Genomic DNA, 11,259 nt, shown 5'->3' on the forward strand with positions numbered 1-11,259 from the left:
CCATTTAGAAAAAATGAGATTAAATTAAATTATAAAAATGAGATTTAAATATAAACTGAGAAAATAGCTTAATAATTTTTTAACCAGAACTTTACAAAAACGCCAAAAAATGAAAAAGTTTCTAAACTTCACTTCTTTTAAAATATATATATTGTTTTTATGTAGAAAAAATGAGATTAAAATATATATCTTGGGGTATTAGCTGGAAAGATTCTGAAACTATCAACAATATTTTGGGAAAAATGTTCAAAAACTAAGAAAATTATTCATATTCATTTTCTAAAATGTTCTAAAATATAACTAAATTAGTAATGTATGTTTTCTTAGCACAATATTTGTACAGCTCTCAGACATAAACACAAGAGACCCACAGTAGCTAAGTTTCCTTTAAGGTTCAAGCTCAAATAAATATGAAAACAAAATAATTTGTTTAGACAGACAGTTCTTGAATTCGTGAAAAACTTAAAAGTCAATTGATATAAATATAGAACCGTAAATTGAGATCTGATTTAGCTGTGCTCCGAACAAATGTTACCTGTAATTTCTTCAAAAATTTTTTAAAAACTCGTATAGGGTATATAGAGTATTTATGTGCTGCATGAGTTCTAAGGGTATTTTGGAGACCATTGAATATAATTAACCACATAATCCGTCCCAAGTTTCGAATTGTGTACTTCAAGCAACAAAGACAGGCTTAACGCAAATGTTAAGATGCCCGCTCGCAGTTAGGGTAGCTTAAATCCGTTATGCATAAATCGAGCTGCGTGGGCGATTGTGCGACCAATTGCGAGTGCTCAATTACTTTCAATTGTCGCTTTGTCGCCACCCCAGCCACTGCCTCCGTCTCCGTCTGCGTCTCCTTCTACGACTCCATCGACGTTTACGTCGCGTCGCAGCTGTGGCCAAATATAAAAGCATCGAGGCGCTCGGGTAGCTGTTTCTTTTTCCAAGACAATGCCGAGAAGCGCGCTTATCATACACTGGCTGACAGTGGCCCTGGGCATGGCTCAGGGGCCATGGACAGCAGCGGGCATGGGACGCTTTCAGACGGCGGTGCCGCCCGCGCCACGCTGGGGGGCCAACATGCAAATGCTGCGCCGGCACAACAGTATGTAGTAGCCATGGTGGAAGACTTGGAAGACGACTAGTTGGATATTCTGCTTACAGGTGCCGCATTCGACTTTTGGACGGAGAACAGCGAGAGCAACATTTGGGAGCACTGCGGCCTCTTTGAGGGTGACATCATGCTGCATCGTGAACTGCTGCGCAATGGGCTGCTGAATGAACGTCAGACATGGCCAGATGCCGCCGTGCCGTTCTATATAGATCCGGAGGACTTCAGTGAGTAGCCAGATATAGTGCACATAAATGCGATAATTGATGATTGACAGCGAACTGGCACAGCGGCCAACCAGACGATGGTTATATTGAAGGCATTCAAGGAATATCACGAACGCAGCTGCATACGCTTCCGGCCATATGAGAAGGGCGACAAGCACTGGCTGATGATCAAGGGCAACTATTCCGGCTGCTGGTCGAGCGTCGGCCGACGCCAGGGCGGCCAAATACTCAATCTCAATACGCCCAAATGTGTCACGCACGGTGTTGTTGTCCATGAGCTGCTGCACGCGCTGGGCTTCTACCATCAACAGAGCGCCACCGAGCGCGACGAGTATGTTAAGATCAACTGGGAGAACATATTGGATGGCCATGCGCACAACTTCAACAAGTACGCCCGCACGCACATCACCAACTTTGGTGTGGAGTACGACTACCAGAGCGTTATGCACTACAGCTCCCTGGCATTCAGCAAGAATGGAAAGGCCACCATTGAGCCACTGGTAAGCAAAAATAACTACTTATAAGCGAAATTCAGTTCCAATCGCATCAATTCTTCCATCCATTATAACTCCTTTTCAGTATAGTATTAAGCAAAAAATAAACTATAGTTTAAATTTAACTTTTCCACTTTTTTTTTATATGCTTCACAAATAGTACTGACACATTCCCAATGATTGTATAGCTGCTTGCCAGATTTATCGCAAGCTTGCTAAAATGATTGAGTTTTTGGAGATTTATTTTACTTCACTTCGTAGGGGCCCTTATACACATATATAATGATAAGATGTGCTCAGACCTAAACTGCCTTAGCATATATTCTTATTTAAAATATTTATGTAGATACGTACTCACCCAAAGCCATATACGCAGAAGCGATTTTTATAGTCATTTAATGGTGGGAGGAAGTCCAATTTGTTTATATGCACATCACTGTAATAACAAGAAGTAGAGATTGGATTAGTACAAAAAATAAAAATAGAGCAGAGAAAGAGGGAAAGAGAGAGAAAAAAGAGACAGAGAGAGTAGATATTAAATAAGAGTATATAAGAGAGCGAGCAGAAAGAAAACACAACTTTACAAAAAAAAAGCAATAAAATCATGAAAACCTCTGGGACTAACTTGAATTTTTGAGAGTCGACCAGTAGAGCGCCATTTGATTTTATTGGTCTGATAACTATAAACGAACATACATACATACATTAATACAAACACACATACATACATAAATACAAACACACACACATACATGCACGCATACATACATACCTACATACATACATACATTTATACATACATACATACATAGATACATACAAACGTAAATACATACATACATTTATACATACATACATACATAGATACATACATACGTACATACATACATACATACATACATACATACATACATACATACATACATTCATACATACATACATACATACATACATACATACATACATACATACATACTTACATTTATACTTACATACATCACATACACAACCACAAACATTTAAGAATAATTAATTAAAAAAAAAGAACTTTAGATCAACGCGTGAAAATCTGCGTGGCCTACTTGAAATTATGAGAATCGAGTAGTAGAGCATCATTGAATATACGTTGTTTTTAAATTGGCAACGCAGCGGGAAGTAAACTTTGTCTGCGTTTGTTATAAATGAATATACATTCATACATTTATATACATATATATGCACATATGTACACTTGTCTGTACATACACACATGCATACATACACTCACACATGTTTGCATACACACACACAACATACATACATACATAGGTAAATAAATTTCATTCATTCATTAGGCATAAGAAAACATTCATACATATGTAGATATATATAAATAGATACATACATACAATATAATATTTTTTAAGTATTAAACAAATAACACCTCGTCAAATTTTTGATTAAATAATAACAATGCATGTTATTATAACTAGGATCCGTATGCCTCACTGGGCCAACGGCGCGGCCTGTCCGACAAGGATATTTCGAAGCTCAACGAGATGTACGAGCAGGACTGTAATGGTAGCTACCTTTTGGGCTTTGATGGCTTTAGCAGCTATCTGGACGAGCTGCTCGACTACTTTCAAGGCAATTTGGAAGGTCTGTTTGGCTAGACGAGGATTAAGATTTATTAAACAAATACAAGTACAATTATTAATAAAGACTAAGCAGTTGCCTGGGCAACAAAGAAGCTGAACTGGCTAAGCTCATCCAGCGTTTGGGCGGCTTCCAGTCGCAGTGATTGACAGGTCTGCTGCTCGGCCAGCGCCTGGAGCGCACTCTTCAGCTCCCCACTCCAAATGCACTGTACGCCGCGCAGGCTAAAGCGTGCCAATAGCAACAGCATCTGACAGGCGCGCTGACGCAACAACTGGTGACGGCTCTGCAGCAGGACGGCCAGCTGTAGGCGCGAGTCAAACACAATCTTCTCCACCAGCTCGGCGTTCTCGGGTAGTTCACGCAAAACACAACAGAACAATGCCAGCATGCAGCTAGCAAGTCGCACCGCGCTACTGTCCTTAAAATCTGCAAAGCAAGGAATAGTTAAGCTTGCGTCTCACACTGTGACCTGCCGGCTGCTCACCATGTGTAAGAAAATTGATGAACATGTCGTTGACGGCGAGTATTGCGACAGCGTCACAGAATTGGGTGAGGAACTGCTGCTGCTGATGGACCAGATGGCAGACCAGCTCGTACAGGCTGCAGGCGGTGCTCATCTCCTCGGCACTCAGGTCCGAGACGCTGCGCAGCGTTCGACTCAGGGAGACGCCCGTGCCGGCTGGCAGTGAAGCAGCCGAGTCGGTTAGCTGGCGCTGCGAGAGAAGCAGCTTGCAGGCGTACATTAAATTTGGCACCAGCTTGACATCAATATAAACTCCTTTTATGGCCTCCGCCACCAAATGCTGATCGGCCAGCACAAAGGGCAGCGACAGCAGCTGCGCAACGCTCTGCAGCACCTTGGGTATGGCCTTGGAGTTTCGTAGTGGCGCCACAATGATGCTGACTAAATTATGCTGCTTCAGCGAATCAAATTCACCGTCCAGCAGCTCCTGTATGGAGCGATGCAAGAACGCCAGCCACTCGTCATTCTCAATGGGCGGGCTCTGAGATTCATCGCAGCTGTCCCAACCGGGCAACAGACAAGGCGGCGAATTGCTATTAGAAACCAAAAAGCTTTACAGACGTTGACTTTTAAATATGGAAGCAGTTACTCACTCGCTGCTCAATTTCTCATCGTTGGTGGAATGCATCGATTGCTTCAGCTGCTGTGTCTTCCTATCTTGCAGCTGTTGTGCCTGCGACTGCTGCGTGAGCATCTCAGTTGTTTTGCGCTGCACTTCTATGTCAATGCTCTGTCCCAGGCGCAGCGAAAAGTTATCCAAATTTTGACTAAGCTTGCGCTTCTCCAAATCCTTGCTACGCGACTGTTTTATATTGAGAGCCAGCTTCAGCTTCGACTTCATGGACTTGGTTGCGCTCGAAGCAGGCGCTTCGATTGCAAAATTGTCGTTCAGATGATTGAGTATCATGTTGGAGTTGCCACTAACAAAGCAGGTTTGCGAATTAATCAATGGCATAGCACCAGCAGCAGCAGCTGCAGTGCCGCTAGGCAACTCTCTGTAGGAAATATCCGCAAATGGCACTATTAGCCGATGCACATTATCCTCAACATCGGTTTCCAGCTGCTCAATGTCACTCGGCGCAATGGCATTGATGCTATCCCGCGATGTGCTCAGGTTTTCATTGGCCACGTCGCTCAGCTTTAACGCTGCCAGGACATCGCCCAAATCTGCGCCAACATGCCTATAAAAAAAATTTAACGATAAGTAGAATTGGAGAAAGTACACTTTGTAAACGCACCACGATTGCTGCGATTTTTTGGTTTCCTTTGCCAGCTGGGGATTTATAAAGGGCGAACTTTGTGCTGCCTGTACCTCGGCTATGTAAAGCTTGCCCTCGACAAAAGGATGGCAAAGCAGCTGCGTCCATGAGATGCGCATGCTAGGATCCTTTTCGAGCAAGCCCTGCAGAAAGGAACGGCACTCGCTGCTCAGCGTGCTGGGCCATTTGACGTCCTCGTGCTTGATCAGCTTGACCAGATGCAGTATGGAGGTTGCGCAGAACGGCGGCTGTGCCGCCATACTCTCATAGGCAATGCATCCCAGCGACCACATATCCGCCTGATGATCGTACGGCTGCTCAGCCAGAAGCTCCGGCGCCATATAGAGCGGTGTGCCCTTTATGGAAGTCAACACATGTGTGCCCATCGTCATGTTGCGTGCCAGCCCAAAGTCGCAGAGCTTGGCGTGCATGTTTTTGTCCAGCAGCACATTCTGAGGCTTTAGATCCCGATGCAGTATGCGATTCGAATGCAGGTAATAAAGCGCCGACACCAAGTGACAGACAACACGCTGTGCATGCTCCTCGGGCATGGCGCCATTGAAGGACAAATATCGATGCAAATCCATTAGAGCGAACTCTGTGACCACGAACAAATCGAATTTGGATTCGAAGGACTCCACCATTTCTATAACATGCGGATGCTTGAGACGCGCCTGAATGTCACATTCGCGACGCAGATTCTTAAGCTCGCGATTGGAACGACCGCGCTGCAATTAAAACGCCAATTCGAAGAATGCTCTTTTATTTAGCTAAGCCAGGATGTAATTGAGCTCACCTTTGATATGACTTTGATGGCCACCACTTTGTCATCATCACGCCGCTGAGCCTTGTACACACAGCCAAATGAGCCTTGGCCCACCAGAGAGCTAACCGCGTAGCGGTCCATCATCACCGCAAATAAAACTGAACTTTCTACAATAAAATGGCCCTTGCAATGCCTTAAATTCAATAAGCCGCAGTGTGACTGCAATTTAAAAACAAAAAACTAAACACAAAATACCAAACACACTCCACATATCGATATCTTGTCCGAACGATACCGATTGTATCGATACACTCGGAGCATCAACATGGCAACTTATTTACAAAAAAATAAAAAACTAAACTAGCAAAACAAAATTAACATCAGTATGGCGCACATTTTGAACAGTGCTTGGTGAACGAATACATAGCACATAACTAATTCTTATTTAAGATTATAAATATACTAAAACCGCATATATTCGATATAAATATACCAGCATGTGGCGTAATGGGTATGCTTGCACATCGATACACACAGCTGGTGCAATTTAAAAGAGTCACCTGGTTTTGAAAATTGCGAAACAGCTGATTAATGTACATGGCAACGAAGAAATCAGCTGTGGCAAATAATTTTGTTTACGGGTAAAAGCTGCAGGCATATCATAGGAGGCACTGCTAATTTGATCAAACAGACGCCGCAAAAGTAAATAATGAATAGACGAGCCCACTAACTAGATACACGCAACACATACGCCAGAAATATGCGCGAGCCCAATTTGTACGTAATTTTATCGCACGCGCTAATTGGTAAGTAGCATTGTTGAAAATCGCCGGCCGCCTCAGCGGATAATACGCGGCCATTTAGGCTCGGGTTTCTTTTTTCTGTACATGCACCATGTGCGCGTCATCTTTGAGACGCGCACCAACATTCGGCATCTCAACCAACTGGAGCGCGAATCGATGCTGCGACGCGAAGATGCCCTCTATTACACATTCTACAAGAAGCTAGCCGATGGCCCAGACTTCTGGCACGGCTACGAGCAGCTAAAGAACGTAACAGACATTGAATATCCGCACAGCGTCAATGTACTCCAACGTTTCTATGTGCTGCCCGAGCTGGTTACCGCGTAAGTAATCCAATTTGCCAACTGTATTATATCTTAATGGGCATGTGCATGCCCCACACATTTATATGAATCATTGTCTCGTCACGTTTAATTTGAATCTGGAGCAAGGCGCTTTGTTTTGGTTAGCTCGGTTCTCGGCTCGTTGCAGCCTCACCCACTAGTTATATTAGAAAAAAAATCTTGTTTTTTGCACTCACATTTCTACAAAAATTCCTACATGACTAACATCTGCTACTCTTTCCCATCAACGAAATTATACTCTAATGATTTTTGTTTACGATTCTGACAGCTGTCAACTATCAATATGAGAAAAATTACAGCACAGTTTGACTCAATTTCGTGCAATGCGTTGCTTGGTAAAGCAATAAACAAGGGATCGGTAAACATTCATTCCAATGCTTAAAAAAGCTCATGGAGGGGGAAAAATTGTATATGGTCATTTAATATAATTAGGGGAATGCACACACTTCGATCCGTAGCTTCTTTTATACCCCCTTCAGAGCTTTTAGCTATGCGCTGACAATTGCCTTGGAAGGGTCAGCGAAGGTCACTCGACTTTAATTTTTTGTTTAAGATCGTTGGGGGATTCCCATGTCCATGCACAGATCTAGTGGCTCTTTTCTAAACTCATTTTATTTGTTTGCAGTTACTTCTTCCACATTGTGCGTGCCGGCTTTAATCCGAGCCTGCAGCCAATGCAGTTCTACTTTGAGTTCGTCTGGCTGATGGGCGGCGTCACGCTGCTGGTGCTCTACTTGTACGGAACACTGCTCAGCGAGAATGTGTTTGGTGGCATCTATGGCGTCCTCTCATATCTGATGTTCCATAGCTTCGCAGCGAAGATCTACGAACGGCCGCTGGCGCGTGAAAATTTTGCATTTCCCTTTATATTTTTACAAATGTTTTATTTGTGCATATGCATTGGCCGTGTGCTGCACCGGCAGAAGCACACCTCGCGAATCTTTATGGTAAATAATTGTGGCTGCAACAAGTTTTAATTATTGAATGTAATCTTATATCTCTTAGATCTGCGTGATGTCCCTGTTTACGGCGTGTGCGCTACTCTCGTGGCAGTTCTCCAACTTTATATTCACAACACAAATTATGATTGTGATGACCTCGTGGAACGTCAGCTCGATGCCAGTTGGTCTGGCGAATGCATTTGCATTAGACTACTCGCTCTCACATTTGCTGGGCAATTGCTTGGCCTTTGTGATCTCGCACGGCAACACCCAGCTGCTCTTCACCTGGCAGCTGAGCGTTGCCCTCAGCCTGTTCCTAATAACGATCGTCCGGCAGTTACGGAACCGTCGCTGCACGAACAATGTGCTGCAAGGCGACTATTTCTCATTTAAGTTAATATTGCTGGCGCTGCTGTTCGCCAGCAGCATGCAGGGTAAACTGGTGGATATGCTAAGCAAGTCGGGTCTGCTTAACTGGCAGGACAATACGTATATGCACTATTGTGATCTGTGGGCGCACTGGATGCTGCAGGCCAAGGTGAACTTTGTGACCAATCTTTCTGCCTGCAATCCGCTATATGCGCGTGTCGCCTGGTCGGAGCTGTGGCAGCTGGTCAAGACGTTGATTGTCAAGCCGTACTGCATGTACGGAGTTGTAATGCTGGCCACGTTCTTTCGTAAATGGCGCAAAAGCAATATTATCACAAAGGCCAACCAGGAGCAGCGCGAACGCGCCCGCAACTATGTGCTTGAGGATTTTCTGGAAGAGCACCATGTGTCTATGAGCGATATGTCGAACAAACAAACCGAGCAGCAGCTGCAACAATGCTTTGCCATGCTCGAGAGCTGTGATCACGACTACGAGCGCTACAAGCGCGAAAAAGCCAAAATGCAGCAGGAGCAGCCGCCGGAGCGCGATGACTTTATGCAGGACATTAAGCGCCTAAAGGCGCAGATACATCGCAATAGTGACAAACAGCGCAAGGAGCGCGAACAGGCCAGCGAATCCAATCTTAAAGAGATGTCTTCAATCGACAGTGAATGTACGACAGAAGCAGACACCGAAACGCAAACACAAACGGCAACTGCAAAGGAAACTCAAGATGAAACCGAAACTGACGAAACACAGCCGTGCAAAACGCCTACCGACAAGGAGCCAGCCAACGGCAGACGCCGTCCAGCAACATCGGCGCGTCGCGACTCTGTTTTACCCACGGCGAACGCTCAGATACTGAATCTGCATTATATGTACAGCTTCATGCAGATGATCGTCTTCACCCTAATTGGTCTGACCGTGCGTAAGCTCTTCTTTCTTAGCTTCACGCAGGGCTGTGTGATAGCGCCGACGGTCTGTTCGAAGATCTGGTACCATCGTCAACGCAACATCTTTTGGTCCGTTTCGCTAGCCGTCTTTTTGCTCAGCATGTTTGATCCCGGCATGGTGGTCAGTATAGAATTAATTAGCGATTTGTTTACATAAATATATATCATTATATTTGCAGAACATACGCGAGGAGTACTTTCCCACACGCTATACTCAATCATCGGATGATCTGGAAAGCATGCTGGAGTGGATTAAATTAAATACAGAACGCGATGCGGTGTTTGCCGGTCCCGTTGAGATCATTGGCACCGTTCACCTAACAACCAGGCGGCCGATAGTTAATCATGCGCACCTCGAAATGCGGCAAATGGCGTAAGTCTCAAGCACTTATCAATAAAACCTAATCGCAATAAAAATAAACACAAACCACTTTACAGTGAGCGCACAGAGCATGTCTACTCGGTGTACAGTCGCCAGCAATCGTCCGATATATACAATCAGTGCACACAATTGAAAATCCAATATTTAATCATATCTTTAGACGAGTGCAGCAACGAAGTGCGGTAAGAGTGATACCATTGATTATTGTCTGAATGTTTTATCTAATGCTTCATGTATATGTATATATATATTAAACACTTGCAGGGACGACTGCGACATCTTGTCAATTTGGGATGATAAACAGCCGGCGTTTCGGAAGTATCCGCAATTTTGTCACGAGCTTTTGCATAAGAATGTGCCTAGTTTTTTGAAGGTTTACGCGAACGATAACTATGGCATCATTAAGATGTTTTCCCAAAGTGTGCAAATCAATTTGAAGCACAACAAAATGCCCGAAATGTCAATGTGAGACAGACAATAGGCCCACAACCATATGTATGTAACTAAGGGCTAAAGGCACATGTGACTAGAATATTTTACAAGTATGATGAAATGTATTAGTGTTTAGTAGTGGGCGAGTAGGCGTACACAGACACAGACCCTATAATTGAGATGTTGACACCAAAAACCAGCTAAAACTAAACAAATTCTTTTAAAAAATATATATACATAAATATATTTGAAACAGAATAAGAACACACACATACACATACATATACATGTATGTATTTACCTAAACGCATTGCTTTCAAGAGGCATATGAATTTTGTTTTGTTTTAAATTTCATTTGGAAATGCATTCCCAATCCATATAAATAAAATGTATGTACGTGTGTACGGTTTAAGTTAAGTTTAGCTACGGATCCGACTAACTACTTTGCGAGTGTAGAGCTTTAGGCGCTTCACTCATTTTGTGCATTAAGTTTAAGCTAAGCTTTTTACATATTATGACTAATCCACACTGAGACACAGACAATCCGTTCGGCCATAGCCAATGGTTGTCAATATGTATGTATATGTATGCATTTTGTCCCGCATAAATGAGAATGATGACCTCCCAGAGTATAAATTATTTAAAAGCTATTAAAATAAAGTTGAACAAACAATCAATCAATTTTGTTCTCTTTTTTTGGGAATACAAAAAATAAGACAGGCACAAAGGGGTTGTATATAAAATAGCCCTTCAAATTGCGTCCAAGCCGAACCGATTCGATTCCCAATCACCAATTTTTTATAACAATGAACCAAACTTAAACCTTAATTGAATAGGGAATTCAAAATATTTAAATATAATTAACTAAATTACTAATAAATTGCAATTATATTCAAATTTAAAAACAGGCATGACAAGATTCGAACCAAGCGACAAAGCGGCTTTAAGCCGAACCAATTAGAGTCCAGAATTCAAATTTATTTTTTCAATCATATTGCTTAAAAAACAGCTCA

General features: G+C 43.1%; 3 protein-coding genes across 4 annotated transcripts; 2 read left to right on the forward strand and 1 right to left on the reverse strand.

The window, feature by feature from the left end:
- The first annotated feature begins 826 nt into the window (after positions 1 to 826).
- LOC135427277 (zinc metalloproteinase nas-14) lies at positions 827 to 3,570 on the forward strand. Of its 2 annotated transcripts, XM_064680685.1 has the most exons (4): positions 827 to 1,108; positions 1,168 to 1,341; positions 1,405 to 1,841; positions 3,308 to 3,570. In XM_064680685.1, exons 1-4 carry the CDS (start codon positions 955 to 957, stop codon positions 3,485 to 3,487), a joined length of 945 nt encoding a protein of 314 aa, XP_064536755.1. In that variant the 5' UTR covers positions 827 to 954; the 3' UTR covers positions 3,488 to 3,570. The 2 variants fall into 2 exon arrangements, with proteins under 2 accessions (XP_064536755.1, XP_064536756.1); XM_064680686.1 differs by lacking the exon at positions 827 to 1,108 and having other exon boundaries at positions 1,238 to 1,341; positions 1,392 to 1,841.
- Positions 3,485 to 6,269, reverse strand: fu (STKc_STK36 domain-containing protein fused). The gene is made up of 5 exons (XM_064680684.1): positions 6,052 to 6,269; positions 5,235 to 5,983; positions 4,590 to 5,177; positions 3,958 to 4,529; positions 3,485 to 3,899 (listed from the first exon to the last, which is right to left on the reverse strand). Exons 1-5 carry the CDS (start codon positions 6,163 to 6,165, stop codon positions 3,538 to 3,540), a joined length of 2,385 nt encoding a protein of 794 aa, XP_064536754.1. The 5' UTR covers positions 6,166 to 6,269; the 3' UTR covers positions 3,485 to 3,537.
- Positions 6,270 to 6,567: 298 nt separating this feature from the next.
- Positions 6,568 to 10,923, forward strand: LOC135427274 (C-mannosyltransferase dpy-19 homolog). The gene is made up of 7 exons (XM_064680683.1): positions 6,568 to 6,827; positions 6,886 to 7,147; positions 7,794 to 8,115; positions 8,174 to 9,553; positions 9,612 to 9,805; positions 9,871 to 9,996; positions 10,079 to 10,923. The coding sequence occupies exons 1-7, from the start codon at positions 6,782 to 6,784 to the stop codon at positions 10,281 to 10,283; spliced, it is 2,535 nt and encodes an 844-aa protein (XP_064536753.1). The 5' UTR covers positions 6,568 to 6,781; the 3' UTR covers positions 10,284 to 10,923.
- The last annotated feature ends 336 nt before the right edge of the window (positions 10,924 to 11,259 follow it).

The sequence above is a fragment of the Drosophila montana genome, unplaced genomic scaffold, assembly GCF_035044405.1.
Source record: "Drosophila montana isolate Dmon_TW-CO22-7 unplaced genomic scaffold, ASM3504440v1 contig_2178_1, whole genome shotgun sequence".
NCBI classification, from domain to species: domain Eukaryota; kingdom Metazoa; phylum Arthropoda; class Insecta; order Diptera; family Drosophilidae; genus Drosophila; species Drosophila montana.

Excerpts from the sequence above, each read along its gene's own strand:
- fu (XM_064680684.1), bottom strand. The coding sequence starts at position 6,165 with ATGATGGACCGCTACGCGGTTAGCTCTCTGGTGGGCCAAGGCTCATTT. Across the intron at positions 5,984-6,051 it reads CCATCAAAGTCATATCAAAG|CGCGGTCGTTCCAATCGCGA; the intron begins GTGAGCTCAATT and ends TTTTAATTGCAG. Across the intron at positions 4,530-4,589 it reads GATGAGAAATTGAGCAGCGA|CAATTCGCCGCCTTGTCTGT; the intron begins GTGAGTAACTGC and ends GGTTTCTAATAG.
- LOC135427274 (XM_064680683.1), top strand. The coding sequence starts at position 6,782 with ATGCGCGAGCCCAATTTGTACGTAATTTTATCGCACGCGCTAATTG. Across the intron at positions 6,828-6,885 it reads TTTATCGCACGCGCTAATTG|GCTCGGGTTTCTTTTTTCTG; the intron begins GTAAGTAGCATT and ends GCGGCCATTTAG. Across the intron at positions 9,806-9,870 it reads CTCGAAATGCGGCAAATGGC|TGAGCGCACAGAGCATGTCT; the intron begins GTAAGTCTCAAG and ends ACCACTTTACAG.
- LOC135427277 (XM_064680685.1), top strand. The coding sequence starts at position 955 with ATGCCGAGAAGCGCGCTTATCATACACTGGCTGACAGTGGCCCTGGGC. Across the intron at positions 1,342-1,404 it reads TATAGATCCGGAGGACTTCA|CGGCCAACCAGACGATGGTT; the intron begins GTGAGTAGCCAG and ends GAACTGGCACAG. Across the intron at positions 1,842-3,307 it reads AGGCCACCATTGAGCCACTG|GATCCGTATGCCTCACTGGG; the intron begins GTAAGCAAAAAT and ends TATTATAACTAG.